The sequence below is a fragment of the Lichtheimia ornata genome, assembly GCF_029851405.1.
Source record: "Lichtheimia ornata isolate CBS 291.66 chromosome Unknown scaffold00014, whole genome shotgun sequence".
NCBI classification, from domain to species: Eukaryota; Fungi; Mucoromycota; class Mucoromycetes; order Mucorales; family Lichtheimiaceae; genus Lichtheimia; species Lichtheimia ornata.
Genome location: NW_026695334.1, coordinates 438,718 through 464,639, shown reverse-complemented (window position 1 = coordinate 464,639; position 25,922 = coordinate 438,718). Strand labels below are relative to the sequence as shown.

General features: G+C 44.3%; 10 protein-coding genes across 10 annotated transcripts; 6 read left to right on the top strand and 4 right to left on the bottom strand.

Moving 5' to 3' along the window:
- Positions 1-205: 205 nt before the first annotated feature.
- On the bottom strand, positions 206-1,873 carry O0I10_004130 (uncharacterized protein; the record flags this gene model as incomplete). Its single annotated transcript, XM_058484193.1, has 9 exons — positions 206-271; positions 346-730; positions 804-944; positions 1,003-1,082; positions 1,145-1,228; positions 1,281-1,415; positions 1,482-1,566; positions 1,651-1,713; positions 1,779-1,873. The coding sequence occupies 9 exons, from the start codon at positions 1,871-1,873 to the stop codon at positions 206-208; spliced, it is 1,134 nt and encodes a 377-aa protein (XP_058345181.1).
- Positions 1,874-2,218: 345 nt separating this feature from the next.
- Positions 2,219-3,808, bottom strand: O0I10_004129 (uncharacterized protein; the record flags this gene model as incomplete). The annotated part of the gene is made up of 1 exon (XM_058484192.1): positions 2,219-3,808. One exon carries the CDS (start codon positions 3,806-3,808, stop codon positions 2,219-2,221), a length of 1,590 nt encoding a protein of 529 aa, XP_058345180.1.
- A 2,143-nt stretch (positions 3,809-5,951) lies between these two features.
- O0I10_004128 (uncharacterized protein) lies at positions 5,952-7,740 on the top strand (the record flags this gene model as incomplete). Its single annotated transcript, XM_058484191.1, has 8 exons — positions 5,952-6,013; positions 6,069-6,097; positions 6,195-6,251; positions 6,326-6,496; positions 6,558-6,802; positions 6,877-6,940; positions 7,009-7,389; positions 7,460-7,740. The coding sequence occupies 8 exons, from the start codon at positions 5,952-5,954 to the stop codon at positions 7,738-7,740; spliced, it is 1,290 nt and encodes a 429-aa protein (XP_058345179.1).
- Positions 7,741-8,661: 921 nt separating this feature from the next.
- O0I10_004127 (uncharacterized protein) lies at positions 8,662-11,269 on the top strand (the record flags this gene model as incomplete). The annotated part of the gene is made up of 3 exons (XM_058484190.1): positions 8,662-9,938; positions 9,999-10,155; positions 10,214-11,269. 3 exons carry the CDS (start codon positions 8,662-8,664, stop codon positions 11,267-11,269), a joined length of 2,490 nt encoding a protein of 829 aa, XP_058345178.1.
- Positions 11,270-11,403: 134 nt separating this feature from the next.
- On the top strand, positions 11,404-13,042 carry O0I10_004126 (uncharacterized protein; the record flags this gene model as incomplete). The annotated part of the gene is made up of 5 exons (XM_058484189.1): positions 11,404-12,181; positions 12,255-12,331; positions 12,389-12,549; positions 12,624-12,903; positions 12,965-13,042. 5 exons carry the CDS (start codon positions 11,404-11,406, stop codon positions 13,040-13,042), a joined length of 1,374 nt encoding a protein of 457 aa, XP_058345177.1.
- A 765-nt stretch (positions 13,043-13,807) lies between these two features.
- On the top strand, positions 13,808-15,367 carry O0I10_004125 (uncharacterized protein; the record flags this gene model as incomplete). Its single annotated transcript, XM_058484188.1, has 4 exons — positions 13,808-13,876; positions 13,953-13,991; positions 14,048-14,776; positions 14,837-15,367. 4 exons carry the CDS (start codon positions 13,808-13,810, stop codon positions 15,365-15,367), a joined length of 1,368 nt encoding a protein of 455 aa, XP_058345176.1.
- Positions 15,368-17,002: 1,635 nt separating this feature from the next.
- On the bottom strand, positions 17,003-18,277 carry O0I10_004124 (histidinol-phosphate transaminase; the record flags this gene model as incomplete). Its single annotated transcript, XM_058484187.1, has 3 exons — positions 17,003-17,456; positions 17,515-17,774; positions 17,852-18,277. The coding sequence occupies 3 exons, from the start codon at positions 18,275-18,277 to the stop codon at positions 17,003-17,005; spliced, it is 1,140 nt and encodes a 379-aa protein (XP_058345175.1).
- A 611-nt stretch (positions 18,278-18,888) lies between these two features.
- O0I10_004123 (uncharacterized protein) lies at positions 18,889-20,131 on the top strand (the record flags this gene model as incomplete). The annotated part of the gene is made up of 4 exons (XM_058484186.1): positions 18,889-19,031; positions 19,109-19,160; positions 19,241-19,747; positions 19,820-20,131. 4 exons carry the CDS (start codon positions 18,889-18,891, stop codon positions 20,129-20,131), a joined length of 1,014 nt encoding a protein of 337 aa, XP_058345174.1.
- Positions 20,132-20,393: 262 nt separating this feature from the next.
- O0I10_004122 (uncharacterized protein) lies at positions 20,394-22,482 on the top strand (the record flags this gene model as incomplete). Its single annotated transcript, XM_058484185.1, has 5 exons — positions 20,394-20,410; positions 20,466-21,497; positions 21,564-21,866; positions 21,930-22,063; positions 22,127-22,482. 5 exons carry the CDS (start codon positions 20,394-20,396, stop codon positions 22,480-22,482), a joined length of 1,842 nt encoding a protein of 613 aa, XP_058345173.1.
- A 336-nt stretch (positions 22,483-22,818) lies between these two features.
- O0I10_004121 (uncharacterized protein) lies at positions 22,819-24,750 on the bottom strand (the record flags this gene model as incomplete). The annotated part of the gene is made up of 4 exons (XM_058484184.1): positions 22,819-23,290; positions 23,367-23,949; positions 24,032-24,556; positions 24,636-24,750. 4 exons carry the CDS (start codon positions 24,748-24,750, stop codon positions 22,819-22,821), a joined length of 1,695 nt encoding a protein of 564 aa, XP_058345172.1.
- Between the last annotated feature and the right edge of the window lie 1,172 nt (positions 24,751-25,922).

Genomic DNA, 25,922 nt, shown 5'->3' with positions numbered 1-25,922 from the left:
TCATTCACAACAAACAACCTCATCTGCTCAAGCCATGATAATGAGCAAGCATATTTTTGTATTTAGAGTAAAAGAAACAACACATGTTGTCTAGATAATCACATGGTATTCTTTGTATATGCATAATGTAGCGGGTTGAAAATGATATTCATGTACATGCGTAATAATAAAATCGATTGCTGCAGCTGTTGTATGTTCCATGCATCTACTCCTCGCGCTTCTTTTTACGCTCAAACCAAGCATCTCGTATCCTTGGAATCCTCTCGATAAGCTGTATATATATATATAAAAGATTAGGATCCGTCCTTCCCATTCACTCTCTTTGATGATGACCGTTCCACTTGCCTCATCTTTAGAAACGCCATCCCGGATGCTGCAAAGGACCTTATCGACTGTAGATTGGTGATTTCCATCAGGCTTATCGTCACGAAACCGCATAAACCGCCACGGTGATGGCAAGTCGTATCGTTCTTGTATCTCGGGGTCATAATTGCATTCAATGATGCGGCCTTCTAGTTTTTTGATGGGTATGGCTCCAAAGGTACGCTTCCACTCGCTGTCGGTGATGCCCAATTGATCGAAATAACGATACTTGTCCTCTCCTTGCCAAACCAGTAAGTCTATCCTTGGTGTTGCAGTGTAATCCAGTACACCGGGAAGGCTGCTGCCAGGGAACTTGAGATGGATCTTAAAGTCAATCGAATTTTCATTCGCTGGTTTCCATTTGATCCTACACACGCACATGGGTAAGATAAGCCATCCATCCCTACCCATCCTCCTCCTACTCCTCCTACAGCACTTACATCTTGTCACATGTACCAAGTGAATAAGGGGCATTGACAGACGTGAATATTAATCCATCATTGCCATGCTTCAATGCAGGGATGATTTGATTGAATACGGTGTCGAGATGATATGTGAATTGTTGCTCCTTGAACGCCACCCTAAGAAAGCAAACATGAATGAGCGTTACGTGAGGGATCCAAGGACCACGTTACTTACTGGAATGGCAGATATTTGGCCATCTCTGGGTTCTTTTTCAACATGTTTTGATGGGGTCGAATAACATCGTTTTTGAGATACTAGAAAGAAAAAGCAATGAGCCAGCCATCCGATTAAGATTGTCATAGTAGACTCTACTCACTCCTAGGCGCTTCATTAAATCCCTTGAAGTCAAGATCTTCTTCATAATGACGAGACAATCGAAAAGTAAAAAGCGCAATTGTGTCTATGGTATCTCCAATGAATAAACGACACGTTCCCTGTTTTATTTGACTTACTGTTCCATCAGGCTCCTTATCCAGCACCAACTCGCCATCAATGATAGTATCCGTAAGGCACTTTCGAAAGTTTGGATCTTGAGGAATGGGAAATCGAATATTATCCACGACATGAAAGTTGCTCTTGCGATCAAACTATGGCACACACACCCCTTGGTCAATATCATCATCATCATCCTAGAGAATCGAAAGATAGCATACCAAATAAACTTTGGGTCGTTTTTCCTCGTCGACCGACAGCAAAGCCAGGCATCGTACACCATCAGACTTTTCGGCGACAAAATAACTAGACATGGTTCGATCGAATAGCGCGATGGGTGAGCACGTCGAACTGGGCAAACACAAATGGGGGAAGGTTGCGATAGATTACTCTTCTCTTTGAAGTTCTTTCAACTGCTCTGATCCAAAGCTGACAGGTTGAGCACCTGGGAATCTACACACACGATAGTATATATCCAGTCAATGCATGCCATGCTACTCTTGAGGGATCGAACGCACTTGTATTTCTTCATGTCGAGCAATTGGGCGACTTTATCTTTCAAGGCACGGTCATCTCTGACAGGAATGCCGGGAATGTTGGGCACGGATTGCATAATAAGAGGGTGCAAAGAATAGAATAGAGGGAAGGAGTGAGAGATGGATTCCAAATTAGGTCGAGCATGGTCATCCTGCAAGAACCACCACCACAATGCTTTGTATCGGCAGCCAATGGGATCACATAAAGAACCATCACTTTTTATAGCACTTGATCATCAATGAACATAGTCCTTTGTCTACATAAATAAAGATCATACCATGACAACAAGATGTAGCCTTATCTTTTACACAACGATGGTTACGTGTATGCCAATGTAAAATGCTATTTATATAAATGTGTGCGTTATGTATTCTAGTACAGGTAGAAAGCAAGGAAACGTAATAACAACAATACAAGAAATCTAATCATCGCCAAACACAATCTTGGTTGCCTTGGGTGCCTCGGAGGTATCCTTGAAGAAAGCACCATAAGCGCTGTGGGTTTTCTTCTTGACGGTGGTGCCAAACTTGTATAACTCATCAGGAACGGGCATGTTGGCTTGTTTGAGGACATTGATAAGTTCACCGGAATGGGCCTTGTCCTCGGGGGTGAAGAAGGTGTAGGCAGTACCCTTTTTGCCGCCACGACCGGTACGACCGATACGATGAATGTAGCTTTCGATGGTGAGAGGGAAGGTGAGATTGACAACGTATTCGACATCGGGAATATCCAAACCACGTGCGGCGACATCGGTGGCGATCATGAGTGGATGGGTGGCGCTCTTAAAGTTGGCGAGGGCTTCGTTACGTTCATGTTGCTTTTTGCTGCCATGGATAGCTGCCACCTTGTAGCCATTCTCAATCAATCGACGCTCAATACGATCACATTCCTTTTTGTATAAACCAAACACAAGGACACGGTTCTTGCGACTGCCATGGATCTTTTTGAGAAGCTGCAACAACTTTCCTTCCTTGCTACGAGGCTCATCCACCACCTCCACAATCTGAGTGATGCTGTTGGATGCTGCAAGATCAGGCGAACCAATAGTGACACGAATGGGGTTGTTGAGGAAATCAGCTGCGAGCTTGCGAATACTCATTGGCCATGTGGCAGAGAACATGAGCGTTTGTCGTTGCTTGGGTACATGTCCAATGATATTACGGATATCACGCTCGAAACCTTCATCCAACATACGATCGGCTTCATCCAAGACAAGAAAAGAGACTTCAGAAAGGTCAATCGCTTCGTCGTTGAGTAAATCCAAAAGACGACCAGGGGTTGCCACGACAATATCGGTACCATAAGAAAGGCGTCGTGCTTGAGATGCCTTATCCACACCACCATACAAACAAATGGTCTTCAATCCAAACATCTTGCCAGCTTCACGTGCTTGCTCTTCACTTTGCATGGCCAATTCACGAGTGGGAGACAATACCAACATGGATGGGTTCTTGCTCTTGGACTTGTTGGAAGCAAGATGCACCAAACCCGGTAACGTAAAGCCATAAGTCTTGCCTGATCCAGTCTCTGCAATACCCACAATATCACGTCCAGATAACGTAAATGGCCATGTCGTTGCTTGGATGGGCGTAGGGTTGCTAAAGTTCTCAAACACTTTCAAAAGCTTGTTGGGCACATTGGTGTATGCAAATTGAAGGATAGGTCGCAACTTGAGATCGCCCTGGATATCAACCTCGTTCTTCTTCAGGTAGTCAGTGATGGTGCTCTCGGGAAGCGATGTCAACTCGGCATGCTCCTTGTAAGTGTACTTTGCAAGCTGATCAAAAGACGAATCGTCGTTGCTGGTCAAAGGCTGTTGTTGTGGCTCGATCGCTTTCTCGGGTTTGCTGTGGTCGTCGTCGTGCTGCTTCTTTTCCTTCTTGGACTTTTTCTTCTCCTTCTTGTCCTTTTTATCTTTCTTCTCCTTCTTCACCTTCTTTTGCTTCTTGAGTTCAGCAGCATCGGTGGCGGGCTCGTCTCGTTTACGCTTGGTAATGGCGGTGGGTGACATTGTGAGAGTGTGGAGAAAAAAGATCTAGGTAAAAAGTTCTTGGATAATGCCAGCTGCTGCATGGTAGAACTACACAAGCCACCTCCTTTTTCGACATCCCAAAATGGATACCCATTGGCGACGACGCTGCCTCAAGTTTCACATCACCAAACAACCACCCAAGTTACTTTTTTCCTTTTCTTGTCCCTCTTAATACACACGCACGAATACGTTCGAGTAGTTGATGCCAACCGCCATTGTAAGCATCGATAATAAATATCCCTATTGTCAATCCTCTTTTTCTATTTATGCAACGTCATATATAGGTTCAATCATACGTTGGGGTCGTTGTGGATGTTGATGGGTGCAACATTTAAGCCCGCTCATTGGCAACCTCTTGCATAGCCAAAATCATCGGCAACCGTTGCTATGACAATAGAACCCAGATGGAGTTCGCTATTCTAACTCACCGCCTTCATTCCCCAATCCGCCCTAGTATGTACCTTGTATCTTTGTTTTGACGTCATTTGACGTGTGATGCATATTGTTGGAGATGTTATGACATAAAAGGTGTTGCATGTTGACATGTTACAATCAACATGATGTAGTTTACAAAAGTACTTTAATATTGATTCGAGAAAATCGTACGATAAAGGCATCCCCAGTAAAATGAAAAATGTCAAGTTTTGCACATCAGCCCACAGCAGCGGCTCTTTGCGGTGGTCCCGAATACTGGACTAGCAGCTATACCCCAAACAAGGAAAATGAAGCGTGCTAACGTCTGTGCTCAACAGGTAGCACAAAACACAACATGGATGACGGCACGACAGCACATAGCGCTGCACTTTTTGAGCGCGCGGCGGCGTAGATTCTCCGAAGTACACGAAATCGATCTACGAGTAGTAAATTCAATCCTCACGAAAAAGAGCAACAAGAAAAACTATATGCATGGGTGTACACGGACATCATCGTGATATCCCCACGATGCCTCGCATATTGTAACCACACACAGACATCGCGAGGGTAACACTGCGTAACCATAAGGTCTCATTTATTGATGGATACACAAAAAAAGTCGGTGTCAAGAGATAACTTTCCAAGATTTCATCTTTGGCATCCCATTCACACGACGTAATGCATCAAGAAGCTTTACGACTTTGTATCCAATGTCTATCAGGGATATCGCATGAATGCATGTGGAACATCATTGCATGATAAACAACCCCAAAGTAACCACTAGTCTGGGAGCATTGCGGTGTCATTTTGGGTTCCCATCACCTTTTGACAAGGTTACCCAAACAAGCCTGAGGCTAGTTTTCTGTTGAACAAAGAGCTTGTTTGTCAACAAAGATTGCCATCCACGTAGGACGTACCATCATGCAAAAACACCAGCTATCCCTGACAACACGATCGATCAATCATCAAAGTATACACACACATCACCTAGTAAAAAGTAGTTACCCCCTATGATGGCAGTGAGGCGAGGTGATATACAAGGTAAACAAACATCAAAAGCAGCCGTGTGCACATGTATAGAGAGGATCTCGACCAAGCGAATGGGCGGTGGTGGGAGAGACGTTGCCTTATCAAGGCGATTCGTTCAAGTTTTTTTTAAGTTATTGTTTTTTTCGCTCTCTTTTCGTTTTTCTCTTTTTCTCTTTTTCTCTCTCGCTCTCCCCTTTTTTGTTGTGCTCACTTGAATCAAACTTGTCCAAGCTGGATGAGCACTTGTCGTCAATTTGGCTCTTTGTTCCTTTATTAGCATGAATCATAATCTTCCTTATCCATCACCAACCGCATCTTCAACGTCGTCGTCATCATCATCTTTCGGTCCGATCCCGCCACCACCAACTTTTGGATACACTACTGAAAGGTAGAGAGAGATACATACTTGCAAAAGTTGCCAATGCAAAAGGTATCCATAAAAGTATATTCACCCCTATATAAAAGCCAATCCTTCAGCAGACAACTGCATCCTAGTTCTCTTTCCACCAAACACAGCTATATCACCACCTCATCACCGCTTTTTTTCCCAAGCCCAACATCGTCACCGCTGATTCCATATAACATGGAACAGCATCAACATCATCAGCATCCACCTTTTAATCATCCACCACCATATTCATATTCGTCTCCTCGATCGCACATTTCTTCAACATCGACTATGTCAGTGGTTCCATCGCCACCCTCCAGCTGTCCTTCGTCATCCGCCGCTCCATTTTCAAAGTAAGGATTGTGTAACGCGTCTTTGCCCCCTTCGCTAATTGCTCATCCTTGTTAGCAACATGCGATATGAAGTTATATTGGAAGGTAAATGACCATCTTTGTGCATTCAACATTTAGATGCATCCACATGACTCATATCGGTGCTCATTAACAATGACGATCCTTCATTATAAAAATCTAGCTCCTACTGCAGCAGCACAAAAGAGCGAGGATTTACCACTGACTTATCTAAACAAAGGTGAGAGAGCAGCAGCATTGCCAAAGCACAAATGATCGTACGTGTATAAACATGTTGTCATACATACCATGTAGGCCAAATGTATGGGTTAAGCATAACAGATGCAGAGGAATTTGAAGGTGACATCTCGACCACCGTCAGCATCATGTTCCATGACGAGTCGCATCGAAAAGTCGCTGTTGACTTTTGGAAGTTTTGGTTGAGCCAGCAAAAAGATCCTGACAATGCACGTGCTATAGACATTGGTAAGTGATGAATGAATGAATGGCTGACAACAGATCACACCACTCACTAAACGATACATAGATACAACGCATAGCAATGGCGTTTACAATATCGAATGTCCTTACTTTGATGGTATCTCTTTTCGATGGAATGGCAAAGCTGGCGTATCTATCAACATTCGATTCAACTTTTTGTCCACCGATTTCTCTCGTATCAAAGGTGTCAAGGGTATTCCGCTGCGTTTACACGTCGCCTCACAAGCCGTTGCCGCCGAATCAACACCATTGGAACGATGTTATTGCCAAATCAAGCTCTTTCGGGATAAGGTAATGTCCTCGCATGACAACAATTTTCATTGTCTTGCATCATTGAATCTCATTTTATTCTCCAAAAAAAAAAGGGAGCCGAACGAAAAAACAAGGACGATGCACGTCATATTGAAAAGCAATTAGAAAAGTTACGTGGTAAGACAACAATGAATGATCCTTATTATACAAGGAGTAGTAGTAACTTAACGCCATCATGATGATAGGCAAAAATGGTGAACCCCATCCAATGTGGTTAGGGTATTTGCAAACGCAGCCCTACACGGTCCTTTGTGCCTTTGCATCATCCTCACCCCCACCATTAACACATCCCCACCATCTATTGCAGCAACAACAACAACAATACCATGATCACTATCGACGATTTAACGAGCATACTACTGTATCATCGTTACCTATGACCCCCACTACCACCACCCAAGGCGTTGGTGTTAAACGACCTTATGACATGACACCTGGTGGTGGTGTTACTATTCCACCACCACCCTCATCAGCAGCAGCACAGCATCAGCAGCCTTATTTTATGCCTCCAACAGTGACAGATATGGACCCATCCTATGTTCCTCAGCAACGGCGTCGTACAGCAAGTAAGTTTTGTCACCTTTTATAGGTAGCATGATGATGCCATTCGACCAACTCCTTTTATGATACTACTAGAATTATGCCTATTTGCAAAGTTGCCCAATGAGCACCTGCATCGTGCCATTTATCTCGAGGAATTGACTGTGGAAGACTTGAAGGACAAGCTCGCCAGCAAAATGGGACATGAAAACAGCAGTCAAATTAAGGAGGTCGTTCGCCGCGTGGCTGGTAAAGAAGATGTGGTTGTACAGATCGACGATACGGTCGTAAGCGATATGCCCGAGGAACAAGTCTTGGAGGTCGAAACAAAGTCCAATGACAATGATGACTCCTTGACGCTTATGCTTTTGTATTGATCCATCGTTGGCTGTCTCTTTTCTTTTTCCTTCTCTTTTTACATTTTGCTTTTCGTTTGCGTGTTGTGTGTGTGTGTGTATGTGTATGTTGGTGTCGTCGATGTATATATATATATGATAAGTTCAATGCATGGTGATCATCCCATTTTCTTTGTTTTCATACTAAAGATGCCCGTTCATTTCCCTTGTTGATGCTTTGTATGGGTCAATGTCAATTTCTCAGATTTGATGAACGCGATTGTCGGTGAAGGAATGCTATTACCATGGCTGTGTAACCTATAATTGTAGTGCAAGCCAAGACTATGTGTGAAAAGCTTGAATTGAACGGCTGAGCAAGGGCTCAGAAAAAAAACTGCCAAGTAGCTTGGCTATGACGATATAGACTTTATTTTTTTTAGTTTTGCCAGTTTACGCTAGATAAAGAAGAAGCAATGTTGACAGCAGTGACAATAGTAGTAGTAGTGGGATTCTATCTGTAAAAGTGCTAACTTGGAAGTTCGTATCACGATAAGAGTAGATCCATTCCCATCCAATCATCCTTTTGCGTAGAGCACTTCTCATGCATATACTGCGTGATTCAATAGATTACCGTGTGCGTGCCAAGTTTTTATTACGAAATGGATAAACATCACTTGAAGGAGGAAAAACATTATCCATGTATGTATGTGACACCTTGATCTCTTCTCTTGCTCTCTCTGTCTCTGTCTCTCTTTTCTCTTGGCAAGTAGCCCCGTTGCTAGGGTGATTTGTATCATCCGGGAAATCAAATCATGTGAACGGCGTAACTAGCGATCATCATGATATAAAATGAAAGCGAGGATCTTGTTGGTTGGGTGGGTATCTTTCCACATTTCTTCTGTGGTACCTTTTTCCGAGTTTGATGCACCACGCTCTATTACACTTGTTGTATCAACAGGCTTGATGTTTGAAGACCCTGCCCCCCTCCGTTTTCGTACATTGGACATTCTGCGAACATTGGCCAAGCACATTCTCAACGACTTGTCTCACGAGGAGGTCAGCATTCAACACAATACAGGTGCCGGACTTATTATCAGAGCTTTTGAAGGTGTCGATTCACCCTTACCTGGTACAACCAAATCCGCCAAGAAAATCAAGGTCGCCAATGCTTGCGAGCGATGTCGAAAACGCAAAACGGGTTGCGATGGGTACTTGCCTTGTGGGACTTGTGTCAAACAACGACACGAGTGTCGCTATGCACCAGGGGTATCAGCTCCTTTACGACCTTCCACCGCGTCTCCACCGCCACCACCACAAAACGACGTGCCATTGCCGACACCTCCTGAACCCAGTCCACGTATACAACAACAACAACAACACCAATCCTTTAGAATGGATCGATTCAATGCTGCTACGACGACTACGACGACGTCTACTACATCATCCACTCCTCCTGTCAACGTGGCTCCTCCAATGACATACAACCCATCCACACCTATGGCATCTCCTCCCACTACAACAAATTGTCCTGCACAGCATTGCATGTCAATTGATCCATCAGGTCACTTTATGGGTGAAACATCTTTTTATGTCAACAATGCCAACATGGCATCATCCCTTCTTCCAGCAACATCATCCGTGTTTCCGCCACTCGAGATTCCGAATCTATCGATTGAAATGCAATCCATGCTTGTGGAGTATTATTGTGCCAAAGTGGATCCGTTTTTCCCTTCGATCCTTGGTAAACATCGAATTTTCATCGAACTCGATCATTGTCGCACAGGTCAACCTTCCACGCTCTCGCCTCTCTTTTTTTACGCCTTATTTGCACGTGCCATAGCAACAGCAGCATCGTCTCATGGCAACAACAACAACAACCCTCCTCCTTTGGCAGCAGCGATTGATCCAAGTTTGAGCCAGCACTTTTTGCATATGGCTTTAAAGCATCGTGACGAATACTATGATACACCCCATTTCAGCACCGTGCTTGCGTTAGTGATCATCGCCAATCAATTGGAGCATAGCAAATTGGAAAAGCATCTCACGCGTGCATGGCTCTTAGTGGGTGAAGCTGTACGTCTAGCCATTGATATGGGTCTTCATCGGATTTTTCGATTCCGCCAAAAGGAGAATGATTTGGAAGCACAATGGTGCATTCGCACCTTTTGGTCATTGTTGGTGACTGAACGCACAATGAGTATGACCTATGGAAGACCTTCCATTCTCGATGAAAAGGACATGTAAGTAGTATCATGATCATCATGCCATTTCCACAGCATGGGCTCATTTTTTTATTGTAGTGACATCCCCTTACCAGAATACGTTGCAAGCGAGGATGATGAATATACAGCTGATTATATCAAGAGTCTTCGATACATGACCGTCATGAGCAACATTGCTGGGAAAATTATACGTTACAATTACAGCGTACAAACACAATTACCTGGAGCCTTCAAGGTACATAGGCAACATTATCATGCGATAGCTCATCATCATTGACATTTTTCATTTGCAGACGAATGCGACCATGTCCACAGTCGACACATGGCTTAGTTCTGAATGCCATCCCTTGGAAGAGTACCTTGCCAATATCCGGGGATCGCAAACGACGAAGAGTAGGATGAATGGCTTAGAGGCGCTGTATTTCATGCACAACCTTATTCAGGCACACCGCCCATTTGTCAACCAGGATAGTGGAACCAAGGCACCCTTTGCACGCCCGTCATTTGAAATATGTTTCCTTGCTGCCATCATTATCAGCTATGTGGTGTATACCATTCCACACTCTGAGCTGATTCAATTATCAATGTCGCCGCCCACGTTGCATGTTGTGGTGATGGCCTTGCGTATTCATCTGGCGAATGCTTCCTCACATGAGTCGGATCGAAGGACTACTATATTTAGCGAAATATCATTTGACAAGACGATGGCTCGATTGGATTCGCTTCCTATTATTGCAAACAATATCCATCAAGCTTCAATGCTATCAAGGACATTGGAGTATCTCAAGGCAAGATACCATCAACGATCGCAATCGATTGTATCTGGATATGCATCAACCATCACCATGACGTCTCAACAGCAACAACCCACCACCACATCCATGGCAACAACAACAACAAGCACTGCTGCAAATGATCATCATGGCTCAATACAAGTAATGTCATCACCCTACAAGACGTCAACAGATTCAAGTAGTAGTAGTAGCAGTGCTACCACGAGTCAGCCATTTACATTTATTGCATTTCACTCGGATGGCACAACACGCCGTCGAGCTTCATCATCTCCATCATCTTCCAGACGCAGGCAACAACAACGACAGCAACAACAGCAAACGTCAACTAACACTACCACCACCACCAACAACAACAACAATACGTCTTCATCATCCTCACCACCACCACCACCACCACCTACTGGATATGGACTTCTCGATATACCAACACCCGCATTACCCTCCTCCACTTTGGACATGTACAATAACCAAGCTGATTACTTTTTCCCTGCCCCTGAAGGAGATCCAGATCTTCCAAGTTCAATATTATCCAACAATGAATTTCATTACTTTTAAACATGATCTTTTGGGTTGAATGGATGGGTGGCTGATTTATTAGCATGGATCGGGTGGGGATAGATGGGCTGCTTTTGGATTTACTTCTCAGCTTTGACACCAACACATACACACACATACATACAATAACACCAATGCCGGCATTTCCAGCATTGCAGCAGACGTCTTCACCTGCATCAGGCACCATGACGGACGATCCAAGTGCATTGCCCATGATGGATCAACAACAGCAGCCCATTACGACCCATGACAATAGCAAGGGTGGTCTTTTCAGCAACATTACTTCGAACCCTTACTTTTCTGCAGGTTTTGGTCTTATTGGTGTGGGAGCTGCTTTGACGGTGCTTCGACAAGGATTGAATCTTGGTGCAGCCTATGTACAACGTCGTCTCTTGGTGACACTCGAGATTCCTTCCAAGGACAAGTCGTATTTATGGTTCCTGCAATGGATGGCACAACAATCACCCAAGCGACGCATGCAACATTTAGCTGTGGAGACCTCCTACAAGCAACATGATAATGGCAGTATCACCACCACGTTTGGATTGGTACCTGGTCCTGGTATCCATTATTTCCGATGGCATGGTGCATGGATGAAGGTGCAACGACAACGGGATGGCAAAATGATGGATTTGACAACCGGCAGTCCCTGGGAAACCATCACCATCACCACACTGTCAAGGGATCGTCACGTGTTTACAGAGCTACTCGAAGAAGCACAAGCCATGGCACTCAAAAAGCAAGAAGGAAAAACCGTCATTTATACCTCGTATGGCCATGAATGGCGTCCCTTTGGTATGCCACGTAGACGGCGCATGCTCGAATCGGTCATTCTTGATGCTGGTATCAAGGAACGCATTGTGGATGATGTCAAGGCCTTTATTGGTAATGGAAAATGGTACAATGAACGAGGTAAGTCTTTACAGAAAGTGGGGGGGGAGAGGGATCCATTGTTCAAACAAAGAATTCATTTGGATGTTGAAAGGTATTCCCTATCGACGTGGTTACCTCTTGTATGGTCCTCCTGGATCGGGCAAAAGTAGCTTTATCCAAGCCCTTGCAGTAAGTAGTATTTTGATATCGAGATGATGGATGCTGAACATTGGCTCTCATTTTTAGGGCGAGCTCGAATACAACATTTGCATTCTCAATTTATCGGAACGAGGTCTCACCGATGATCGTCTGAATCATTTACTAAGCAATGTACCTGAACGAAGCATCATGTTGCTGGAAGATATCGATGCAGCCTTTACAAAACGTAAACAATCAGACAACCAAGGGTAAGACACACAACCATGGCATATACACATACATATACTAATGATGACTCATGATGATATGTATATATATATAGATACCAGTCAATGATCACTTTTAGCGGTTTATTGAATGCTCTAGATGGTGTGGCATCGGCAGAGGAACGCATCATCTTTTTGACCACCAACCATGTTGAGAATTTGGATCCAGCCTTGATTCGACCAGGACGCGTTGATCTCAAAGAGTTTCTCGGCAATGCAACAGAACTACAGATTCGCAACATGTTCCGACGATTCTATGGCGATGATGAAAAGGCATTGGAGGATGCATTTGTGCAGCGTATTGCCGACAAGGATATCAGCACAGCTGGATTACAGGTATGTATGCCATTGGAAGGGAGGGCTAAAGAGAAGGCAATCACTCACCTGTACCTGATAGGGCCATTTTGTGTACTTTAAAGATAGACCTAAAGAAGCAGTTGAACAAGCCGAATTGCTATGGACTCAATTGCAGTAATAGATTAAAAGTAGCTTTTTGTATTATCTTATTATTGACGTGATCGACATGTGGTGATGAGTTGGCTATACATGAACATGTTGTAGTAATCTGCACCTCCTCCTCCGATAATTGAAAAGCAGACAATGGCTGAAGGTCGTGTAACTGTACAAAGAATGTGATGAATGATCACCATGCGAGATTACAGACCCAGCTTGCATAAATTTGGTTCATGATCTCTGACAGCCAAAGTTGTCGTGGGAAAGAATAGCGAGCGTTGTAACCCCATCAGACGCACAAAGGATTCTTTCCCACATCAAACTTAATAGCAACACCCCATAAAGTGCGTGTTTATTGGGTATGTTATCGGTACACAATCATTTAGCCCCACGTTACTACTACGACCCCAATGACGATGCCGATGCAGTGACCAGCGTTGATAGTGTGCGCACAATATGGCTATGCATGTGATATAGATGAGAGATTAGCATGATGATGGACATTATGGTTGCCATGTCAACAACTCAGCACTGAAACAGGGATATGCAAATTCAAAGTGGGTACCTAAAAGCTAATGACAAAAGATGAATGCATATCAAGATGTAGTGAATTGATCATATATCTACCCTGTAATTGTAGTTGTATGCATGCACCTTATCTGGGGGGGGGGTAACCATGCTAGGCCACATCAAGGTGACTCATAGGAGCAGTCCGATAAAAGGCGATCATTTTCCAGACAACCCACTTGTTGTCAATCCTCTTTCTTCTACCCCCGCTTTCACACCCATGCACCGATTCCACCGATCGACTCGTCTTGTTGCCTCTACACTTTCTCGACATGGTGCCAAGCCCAATGTACTTTATAATTGAACCTGATCCACGCTTGTGGTTTTTTCTCACGCCGTTCCCACGTTACGTTTGTTCACTCTAGGTCCGGTTTATGAGTAGTCTTCCCAAACCAGTGACAGAGGTAAAAGAAAATGCATTCAATCTATATCACAACGTCTTATAGAATGGTATCAATAGATTACACATCCTGATGCCAATGTATCTCCAGCAACACAAGAGACTGTTCAACGTTTCAACCAATACACCATGTCCACCTATGGTCGACCTGATCTTGTACTGAACCGTGGGCAAGGCTGTTATGTGTATGATACGGATGATCGTGCCTATCTCGATTTCACTGCCGGCATTGCTGTTGTTGCCTTGGGCCATGCCGATCCACAAGTCGCCAAGGTATTGGAAGAGCAAGCCAAGAAACTTGTACACACCAGCAACTTGTATTATAGCGAGACGGCTGGCTTGCTTGCTGAAAAGATCGTAAAGACCACGCAACAACATGGTGGCGATTGGGCCAGCAAGATTTTCTTTGCCAATTCAGGAACTGAGGCAAACGAAGGTGCATTGAAATTTGCTCGCAAATGGGGCAAACACATTGCAGGCGAGAACGGCAAAAAGACCAAGATTATCTCTTTTGTAAATGGTTTCCACGGTCGATCCATGGGTGCTTTGTCCGCCACTTACAATCCCAAATACCAAATCCCATTCGCTCCTTTGGTGCCTGGATTTTCATCCGTTCCTTACAATGATGTCGACGCTGCTCTCAATGCCATTGACGATGATGTATGTGGTGTGATCATTGAACCTTTCCAAGGCGAAGGTGGTATCCATTCAGCCAACAAGGAATTCCTCGAAGCATTGCGTAAGCGTTGTGATGAAAAGAAGGCATTGTTGATCTTTGATGAAATTCAGGTAATGTTTTATAAAGTGCACATATGGATCGATCGGGTTACTCATTGGGTACATGTATAGTGTGGTCTTGGCCGTACGGGTAAATTGTGGGGTCACGAACATCATGGTGGCATCAAGCCTGATCTTTTGACTATGGCCAAGCCGCTTGCCAACGGTGTGCCCATTGGTGCTGTCTTATCCAGTGACAAGGTGTCTCAAATCATTAAGCCTGGTGATCATGGTACCACTTTTGGTGGCAACCCACTTGCTACCGGTGTGGCCCTCCATGTCTTTGGAAGGATAAGCGATGAAAGCTTCCTCAAGTCTGTGCAGGAAAAGGGTGATGCATTGAAGGGTGATCTTAAGGCACTTCAAGCTGAAATGCCTGATGTCATCAAGGAGGTTCGTGGTCAAGGTTTGCTTTTGGGCGTTGAGTTGTTCAAGGATCCTTCGCCCGTTGTCAAGATGGCTCGTGAACGTGGTTTGCTTTTGGTGACAGCTGGCTGCAACACCATCCGCATTGTTCCCCCACTTGTCGTTACCCCTGAAGAAGGACGTGAAGCTGTCGCTCGTCTTGCAGGTGCTTTGCAGGAATTCAAAAAGTCTGCTTAGATTTACTAGATCTGTTATATATAAAGTTGTATCAATGACACCAGAGAACTCTAAAAAAGGGTACATTATGGGAAAGGCAAGGGATTTGATAAAAGGTTTCTTGAGCACATAGCCTATTCAGGATGAACCCGATGCATAAATCAGGCTACCATGCATGGACGACATTACACCTAGGCTCTTCAGACTTAATCCTGGTATCGCTTTATCAGCTCATGTTCCAATCGACTAATGTATCATCCCCCAACAAACATTTTATCACTTTTGGCGAGCACAGAAATCCCCACGCCCACCGTAAACAATAAAAGGATGGTGTCGACGCCTATCATGATCCCACGCCTCTCTTTTCTCTATCATACTTCCTTGATTGCTTACCATTTCAAACGTCCAAGGTTTTGTTGCTTCATTGTTATCCTGCTCTCATTGTTGTCGTGGTCGTCATTGTCATATTGAATCCTTGTAATAAGGTAAAGCCTAACCATAATGATTGATAAATCACCGTCTCATGTAGATTACAATGTTGCTTTCGATATAGCTATTTCCCGTGATGCATCCGCAAATCTAAATTCGTTCCATGGTCTAGCGTTGGATGCTGAAATTGAGCAAAGTCCCTTAATCTCGTTCTCTTTCACTTCACGAATGCCAGCACTATACCACATTTATTTTCTAACAAGCACGCGCCAAAGAGTCGAGGTGGCCGTAAACAAAGCAGCGTTGGACGCCAAGCATAGCAATGACCTCGATTTCAAGAATTGGGTGACAACATCACTGCTTGTAACTATTACAAGGTGAGTACATCAGAACCTGTTGTAGCCATATCTTCCAATTTACTATTGTCTTTGATAGGAACAACCTTATACTAGTTCCGTCAAGTCATGGATTCATGGCTTGTATTCCCTCCCAGCACCGGGACCCGTTATTCATCACTTACACAAGACACTATATACTTTAAAACAGATCACCTTGGCAAGATAAAGCTAAACCATGGATGTTTGGGTCATTGCCGGAAACCCAGAGGCTACGAACAAGTTTCTACCAAGATACGGCTCATTGCTTTGGGGCCATCAAAGGATGGAAAGGCGAATGTTCAGGGTTATCAACCCTATAGAGGGCTCAACCGCAGCAAGAAATGGAGATTGGCGATGGTCACCTTCAGTAATTACCGTGTATCCGAAGTAAGTTGCTTTGCTTATCACTCTATATGACCATTGTCTCATACAATTTCTATGCTATTGAAGGGGTGTACTACCAATGCCATAAACGATCATCTCCGTCTTGCTTTGTGGAAATCAAAACTGTGTACCTTTTGGAACCGAGATGTAATGCTCAAGAACATCTTTGGGATTTCCAATGCCTTGACAACGACCACAAGCATTACATCATTAGTAAGTAGCAAGCATCCATAAGCACCCGATGACTCCCTAATTTATCCATCCTTAGTTCATCCCGCTAACAAAAGCCGGCGATGTTTGGTCACATTGTGTGATCAATCGATCAAAGTCCAATAAATGAGAATGTGAATAATGAACAACTTTATCCAGTGAGCACAATGTTGGCTTTAATGCAGTAAAGAAATGACAGGGATGATAGCGTAGGAGATGTTGTATAGAGATCGTAAAATGTCTATTGTATGAAATCTTAGGCGGTCTCATTGAGAGCTTCTTCCAATCGCTCGACAAGGGTCTTGTTCTCTTCTTCTGTGCCAACGGTAATACGAAGACAACCAGTGCATCCATACTCCTTGCCACGGAAACGAACGACGACATCCTTGGATTCAGCCATAAGCTTGTATATCTTCTCACAGCGAGTGTTGCAAGGCTTGCCATCCTTATCCAAGATCTCGAGCAACACAAAGTTGGCATCGTTGGTACCCAAAATGCGACCGAGGCCAGGAACCTTAAAGTTTTGGAATTGCTGGATAAGGACGTTACGTTGAGCAATCAAGGCGCTGCGGTATTCGTTCATCTTGGCAAGACCTTCGGGGGATAAAGCATCATAGGCGATTTGAGCGCTTGGCGTACCAATGTTGTAAGGGGCCTTGGTGTTGTTGAGGATTTGAATAAGGGCACTATCAGCAATAGCAATACCCAACCTGAAAAGAACATGTTAGGACAACATCCCTCCCATCATTCATTCATCATCCATCTTACCGGATACCAGCAAGACCAAAGCTCTTGCTCAAAGTTTGCATGACCAAAAGATTGGGATACTTGGAAGTCCAGCTTGCAACGGATCCATTCTCCTGCTCAACGAAATCAACATAGGCTTCATCGACCACCACAAGACCTTCATAACCGGATTCAAGGATCTCTCGGATGCTATCGTGCTTGAGGCATGTGCCTGTGGGGTTGCCTGGTGAACAAAGAAAGACCACCTTGATGGTAGGATCGGCTTTGATCTTGGCAATCACCTATAGGATAGCACCATCTCATCAATCAATGACTGATTCTATTTCCCAAATACAACAACATGCATGCATATACTTACATCGTCTGTACGCACTTGGAAGGCACCCTTCTCCACATCCAAGTTTGATTTGACAACACCCACATCATTGATTTGTGCACACACGGAATACATGCCATAGGTAGGTGGGGTGATAAGGATCTTGTCTTTGCCGGGAATACAGCAGATACGAAGCACCAAGTCAATAACCTCATCAGAACCAACACCGAGGAAGACTTGGTTGGTCGAAGGAAGGTTGCGATACTTGATTAGGCGTTCCTTGACACGCACATGGTATGGATCGGGATAACGGTTGAGATCGCCGTCGACTTGGTTTGCAAGAGCAGGGCCGTAAGCATTCTCGTTGGCATCAAGAAGAACACCGCTATCGTAGTCATCGCGTGCACAACGATAGGGAAGCAATGCAAGAATATTAGGACGAATGAGCTTTTCAAGTGTGAAAGGCATTGTGAACAACGACGACAATAGAGAAGGTAAGTGGGTGGAGATAAAGCAAAAAGGGCGAAACTTGGATTTTGACAGGCCCAGCAATGACTCATGAAGCGCTATCCGTGACTCACAGAAGAGATGGAAGTGATAGAAAGTATAGCTCTCACATATCATAGCTACTACCTATCCCCCCTCTACGACTCGAATATTTTAAAGTAGCATTATTTCCTTTTATCATTTGTATTCATTCCTTCAAAGGCGGCATATATAAAGGTGCCATCATCCTATTACTCGTCTCAGCATCGATATCATCATTTTGCATTGTTTGTTGCTTTGCATGATATGTCTCCATACCAGGGGAAGACATGAGACAGCCCAGTGGGTGGATTGGTGGTGATGGCATAAGAACGACATCATTGTCATGCTAAACTATTCCCCGAAAAGTACTTTATACCATGACCCGGGCGGGCTGTTGGAAGATTTCCATGCAAGAGATAAGGCGATAGTAGAGCGGTAATTGTTTTGCGCCATGGGTGAAACCTGCATTCTGGGTGAAATAAAAAACCGAGGAATTACTTATAAGAACACACGCGATCTTGCCCTTCCCTTCTTCTCTCTACACTTATATCATGTCTTCCTCTTCTTCTATTGTCAACAAATACTTTATATCATCGGTGCAAGAACATAGACCTTTGGCCCCAAAGCAACCCATTGAGCTATACAGCAACAAGTACTTTTTGGCTTGTGGGCTAGGCGGTATCTTAGCATGTGGGTATGTAATACATACACGCGCTTTATGCATCACTTGGAAACAATCAATTCATCACGAATGTGTGTCTATATGTATAGCCCAACACACTCCCTCATGACACCCCTTGACCTTGTCAAATGTCGCTTACAGGTAAATGATACATGCACCACCAACGCGTCAATAGTGTATGCGATAGCAATATACTTATCATAGCCCCTACAAACGTTTAGGTGAAACCTGACCTTTACAAGGGTATCTTTGATGGCTGGAAGACCATTATCAAGGCTGAAGGTTTTGGTGGTATCTTGGTGGGTCTTGGTCCTACTGCCATCGGTTACTCATTCCAGGGTGCTGGTAAATACGGTCTATACGAGTACTTTAAATATACATATGGCCAAGCCGTGGGTGAAGAAGCTGCCCACAAGTACAGAGGCATTCTCTATCTTACAGCATCGGCATCTGCCGAATTCGTTGCTGACATATTTTTATGCCCATGGGAAGCGCTCAAAGTACGCATGCAAACCTCCTATCCACCGTTCGCACGAAATGCAAAAGAAGGATTCCAAAAACTCAAGGCTGCTGAAGGCTTGAAAGGCTTTTACAAGGGCATTGTACCTTTGTGGGGCCGTCAGATCCCATACACCATGATGAAATTTGCCTCTTTTGAAGCCACAGTGGAAATGATTTACAAGACATGCCTAAGCAAACCAAAATCTGAATACAACAAGATGCAACAGGTAAGGTTGATGATGATGGAGTCCATTACTATGTATTCGATTCACTCACTTTCAACATGATGATGTATATAGCTCGGTGTCAGCTTTATGGGCGGCTACATTGCAGGCATTTTGTGCGCCACTGTTTCACATCCTGCTGATGTGATTGTCTCCAAATTAAACAACCTACCAGAAGCACCCTCAGGACAAAAGCAAATGACCGTCATGGATATTGCCAAGGATCTCGGTTGGAAAGGTGTATGGCGTGGCTTGGGACCTCGTATTGTTATGATCGGTACCCTAACAGCCTTGCAATGGCTGATTTATGATACGTTCAAAGTGTATGTTGGTTTACCCACTACAGGTGCTTCAGATGGAGATGATAAGCAACCTACTAAGAAATAAAGATGTCGGCTATTTCATTGTTAACTACTAGTGAGGGTATACTATAAGAGTGTTTATTGTATTTGAATAGACCATGGTTTAATTAAGGAGATCATATAGAGTGGTTGGGGATCACTGCTACAGCCAAGCATAGGTCATCGGAAGGCCAAGGCCAGCCTAAAACGGCAAACACTTCTCTCGTCGGACTTGAGTTATTTGTACATTCGTTTCTCTCCTCTCCCAAACACACCCATTCAACCCAACCTACACACAATCCATTGCAATGGCCACTCTCTCAAGGTAACTTGAGGATGATCAAGTTGAATTTGGACGTTTACTAATGGATTCATAATAGTCTATTGCCGAAACCTCGTCAACAGACAGTGGAATCAGCACCCACGTCATCTGCACCACAATATGAAAAGAAGTTGAATCAGCTTGCAACGACTCGCCCCAACGATCGCATTCCTCCATACGGCAAACGAGGAGGTTATCGACCTCGAGTACCCGAAGATTTCGGCAATGGTGGTGCATTTCCAGAGATCCATATTGCACAGTATCCCTTGAATATGGGACGTAAAGATATGCAGCCTACTGAACGCAGTGGAGGAGCCTTGACACTTCAAGTGGATGCTGAAGGCAATGTGAAATATGATGCGATTGCACGACAAGGACATGGTGATGATCGTATTATCCATTCATCGCTCAAGGATATGGTGCCACTCAAGGAGCGCAAAGATGTGGATGTTGAAAAGATTGCTATGGATCGACCCGGTGAAGAAGAAGTACAAAGCGTTGCTGAAAAGACAAAGGCAGCTCTCGAACGCATTGTCAATGTCAAGATCAAAGCAGCACAACCCAAGAACGTTGTCCAGACGAGCGGTGGTACCAACAAAGATCCCACCTATATCCGATACACACCTGCCACCAATCTAGCCAATGACAGCTTCAACGCCGGCGCCAAGCAACGTATCATCCGTATGGTGGATGCGCCTGTTGATCCAATGGAGCCACCTAGTTTCAAGCATAAAAAGATTCCTCGTGGACCACCCTCTCCACCAGCACCTGTCATGCATTCACCTCCTCGCAAATTGACAGCCAAGGAACAAGCAGAGTGGGTCATTCCTCCTTGCATTTCCAACTGGAAGAATACAAAGGGTTATACCATTCCTCTCGACAAACGTCTCGCTGCTGATGGCCGTGGCTTACAAGAAATCACTATCAATGACAACTTTGCAAAGTTCTCAGAAGCACTCTATGCCGCTGATCGACATGCTCGTGAAGAAGTTCGACAACGCAATCTCATGCAACAGAAATTGGCACAAAAACAAAAGGAAGCTGAAGAGGAAAAATTACGGGATTTGGCTCAAAAAGCACGTGAGGAACGGTAGGTGGTCTTTTTTCATTTACATCCTTCACACGTTATTCATTTATTGATGGTTGTTATTTATAGGGCTGGTCTCAAGCCATCGTCGTCGTCAACATCAGCAGCAGCAGCACCTCCTTCATCAGCCAATCGTCCTACAGCAGCATCTCTTATGCCGGATTATGATTCCTCCGATGACTCTGAAGAAGCAAGTGGCAGTGAAAGTGAAAGTGAAGATGAACGTCGACGACCTGCACGCCGTGATGTTGAAGAAGATGATGAAAGAGCACGTGAACGTGACCGTCTACGTCGTGAACGACAAAAGCAAAGAGAACGGGAAATGCGTATGAGTCGAATGGGTACAGAAGCAAAGGCAAAACACTTGGCTCGGTAAGTAAAATATCCCCTCATTTGGTATATTTCGTATAAATTCACACGCATGCATGCATATAGTGAATCCGGTCGTGACATCTCTGAAAAGATCGCATTGGGTCTTGCCAAACCTACCATGAGCAAAGATAGCATGTTTGATGCTCGCCTTTTCAATCAATCATCGGGCATTGGATCAGGATTTAAGGATGATGAATGTAAGTAATGGTCAAAGGGGGAAAGAGGAAGAATCCAATATCTCATCATCATGCATGATACAGCCTACAGCTTGTACGACAAACCATTGTTCAACCAAACCTCCTCGTCGATCTATCGATTCCGTGGCGATCAAAACGATTCGGACATCTTTGGCAGCACAGACGCAGAAGAATTGGAAAAGAGTATCCATCAAGACAAGTTTGGCATGAGAAAAGGATTTGCTGGTGCTGAAGGTAGTGGTCAAGGATCCAGTGGACCTGTGGAATTCGAAAAGGAGACTATGGTTGCATCATCTGCTGCTCCCAAGGAAGACGTCTTTGGTTTAGATACCTTCTTGAGCAAAGCCAAGAAAGGTAAAAGAAAGGCTAGCGACGATGAAGATGAAGAGTACGACCGCAAGGGCAAAAAGAGAGCATAAATCATCACCCCACCCACACACACATGTTTGTTTTTTATTTGATTCACCGTATAATAATAAAAAAAGAGTTCGGCGCAGCATCCGCGATCATATCCACGTTTGACTATTAAATGATCTCCCACGTGAAGTCCTCCTTTTCTGTAAAACTATAAAGTCATCTGACATGCCAAAAGCTGCAAAGCGCACAAATGCTTGTATTTTAATATGAGGCTGCACAACGTACAAGATTACCATTAGAATGACTAAGTAATAGTAAAAGTAATAGAGAAAGCATGTAAGGAACATAAAGAAGCATTAGAGGTATATACAATGTAAATGTGTATGATAGTATAAACGTTAATGATGGGAGTTGGTGTTGTGCCCCAGTTCATCTACCACCAGACGACCGACTCCTTGCTGGTCATTTCGACCGAGTGTCCATATTTGTGCATGACGGGAGAAAGTAAGAGATTTGGGATCCTTTAAGACGTAGAATTCACCATCGCACATGATACAAATCACGTTTTCACGTTCGTAGCGGTTCCGTTTCCACATGGAGCGGCGCCACCATGAAGAAGAAGGCTGCTGCGGCTTTGGATCGCGAAAACGGATTTCAAAGGGTGTCTCGAATTGGCCAAGGCGTGATACGTGATTTCTTATATTGGCAAGCTTTTTAAAATAGCTGATGAGATTCTGGATCACCATAATTTCCATGCGACCATCGTTGGCTCGTTGTGGTTGCCAATTGGATGGATCACTAGGACCACTTCTACGGCGTACGGATTCCAATCCTGAACGCGCTTCACCCCATAGATCCACTTCTCGTCCCCTGCATATCGTGTGACATGATGTATGAGAACGTGTTGACGCATCGATATAAACAAAGCTGCATATAGGATACTTACCAGATGTGAGGAATGTTTTGGATAACAAAATCAATAGGATGGTTCGTCATTTCCGGCAAATCGCGATCATTGTTGTTATGACCATGACGGGTATTCGGATCGGGTGCCTTAAGAACAGGCTCGTTGCCATGAACAATGGATTCAATAAAGTGGGTAACAGGTGGAAAGCGACGCCAAAAGACCCATTTGGCACTTTCAATGGTGTAAACAAGCACGTTGGCCATGCGATTTCCTGCACGATGTTTTTCAAATCCACTGCCAACATAGCCTTGAACGCCAATAGACATATAGTTGCACATTTTGCGTGTGAGAGAGTGGGCTGTGTTGCCATGGTTGCTGGGTTTCACTTCTGCAACGTCGTGACCATCACGCCTATCAGGTCCAGCAAGACGCACATAACCACTAGCGTGTGCCGTCATTTCTACCTGCCAAATATCCAAACGTGCTGGCTCGGATTGTAAAAGCCGTTCCATAACAAGTGTTTCCAAATGCTGTAATCCATGGCCAAGAATATCACGATGGGGTATGGTACGACCCCAGCCAAGCACTTGGCTAAAGTCATTACCAGTGCCAAATGGAATACCTAAAGTGTGTGTGTGTATTTCTCAAAAGTCAACCAACCACCTCCATAAACCTTCTTGATCTGCTTTACTGCTACTACTTACACGAAAAGAACACCTGGTCGAGATCAATATGATACGATGCCAACATTTCCACCACGCTCATGACTGTACCATCACCACCCGCACTCCATACTTGAAGATGACGCTGGCTTACAGCATGTGGCAGTTTCCCTTCTGGGATAGGCGGTAGTTGATCAAGGATTGATGCAATGCGTGTAATCTCCGCCATCCCAGCTTCACGATCTTCCTTGTCGAGAATGTTATGGATCTGAACTTGCACTTCTGGAAGTCGTCGTAATCGAAAATGTTGAATGGGAAGGGTAATCAATTCACGACCCTTTTCGTCACCAGATAATGGATTCACAAATATAAACAAGTATATGCTGGGAGCTGTCTTTGTAATAACAAAGTTGTCTACAAGGTGTGTGGATGCATGATGGAGTTGTTGCTGTTGCTGTTGAGGCGTTGTTGTGGATGACGGCCAATCATCGCATGATGATGTCGACATTGAATCAGTGGTAACAGGAGATAAACTTCCTTGCTCAACCTCGTCTTGACCCACAGGCCCTGAACAATAATAATAACAACAAGTGTCAGCTACGTCTACTACGCTTGTTGTAAAAAAAAGGGGGGGAGAATGTCGTACCAGAGAGGTGTTGTGGTTTCAAATGCAAAAGGTCGTCACTTGGATGATGATGTTGCGGTGAATCCAAGAGCGAAGATGAATGATGATATGTAAAGGTATGATGTGATGCTGTCATTGAATTGTAAAGAGAAAGAGAGGAAAAAGAAAAAAAAAAAAGAGATGGAGGAGAGGTGAAGAAAACGAATAAAATAAGCGCGCCGTTGTTTGTGAATTACATCATTTGCTTCGGTAACGGGTTGGATCACAAGTGAGGAAAGAAGGGGGGGGTGTGTGGGTGGTGTGGTGTGTGTGTGGATGGGGTTACCATTCATGAATGGCAGGCTTACAAACTAGCAAATAAGCGTCGTCTTATTTGGATCACATGGTGCCTTTGTTTAATGCACGCTTACCTGTCAAATGCTTCCCAACCAGTCTCGTTGATTCGGCTTCCTTCGGCACACCTCTTGAACATTAGTCATGCATCGGGCCGGCTGTGATCGTTCGTTCGTATCCATGGAAGAGACCAAGGTAAAACAATTTCTCCCATCGTATCATGGCAACACCATCACCATCCTAGCTACACCATCAAAGATGGACATGCCTTTGAAGGTCTAGAGCCAAATTAATAACATACCCTAACACAAGCACAACCTTGCACTTTGCTTTACTACTCTTAGTGTGGTTGGGGGGTCAGGCTAGTGTCTGCAACTTAAGCCAGATGAAGAAGATTGTCGTGTGATGCGGGGTGTATCATTTTGCCGAAATCCGTACTAATAGATTCAAACAAGGAAAGTAAGGAGGGGGGAGTTGAATGATCACACACAATAATCATCCATTGACTCGGTGCCACTGCTCCCTTCTCACTCGCCCTGCTTAAAGTATGTACAATTACATTATTCATTCAATCCAAAAAAAGAAGCCCTTGCTAAAATTTGATATCCAATTTGTCTGCGTAATTGGAGTCGTAGCGAAAGCATAATGCAAGATGATGCGCGCGAGTAGTGCTGACAGAAAGATGATGTTGCGGCTGCTGCGTGAGACTGCATGAAACTCGTGTGGTATATGTCATGATCACTTGTGTAACATCCCGCTTAAAATGGCACTTGCTGACCTTCTTTCTAGTTCCATGGCACTCGATAAAAGTCGATACGTACGCTTTTGTCAATATCACGTTGCTGTATCTCTAGCCACACACATTCATGCACAATGATGCACTAGTAGTCCCCCATATTTCTTGTGGCTGATATCCAACCATTTCACCTTGACGGCATAAGCACTCACCATCTCATCATCATCCCTTTCCTCCTC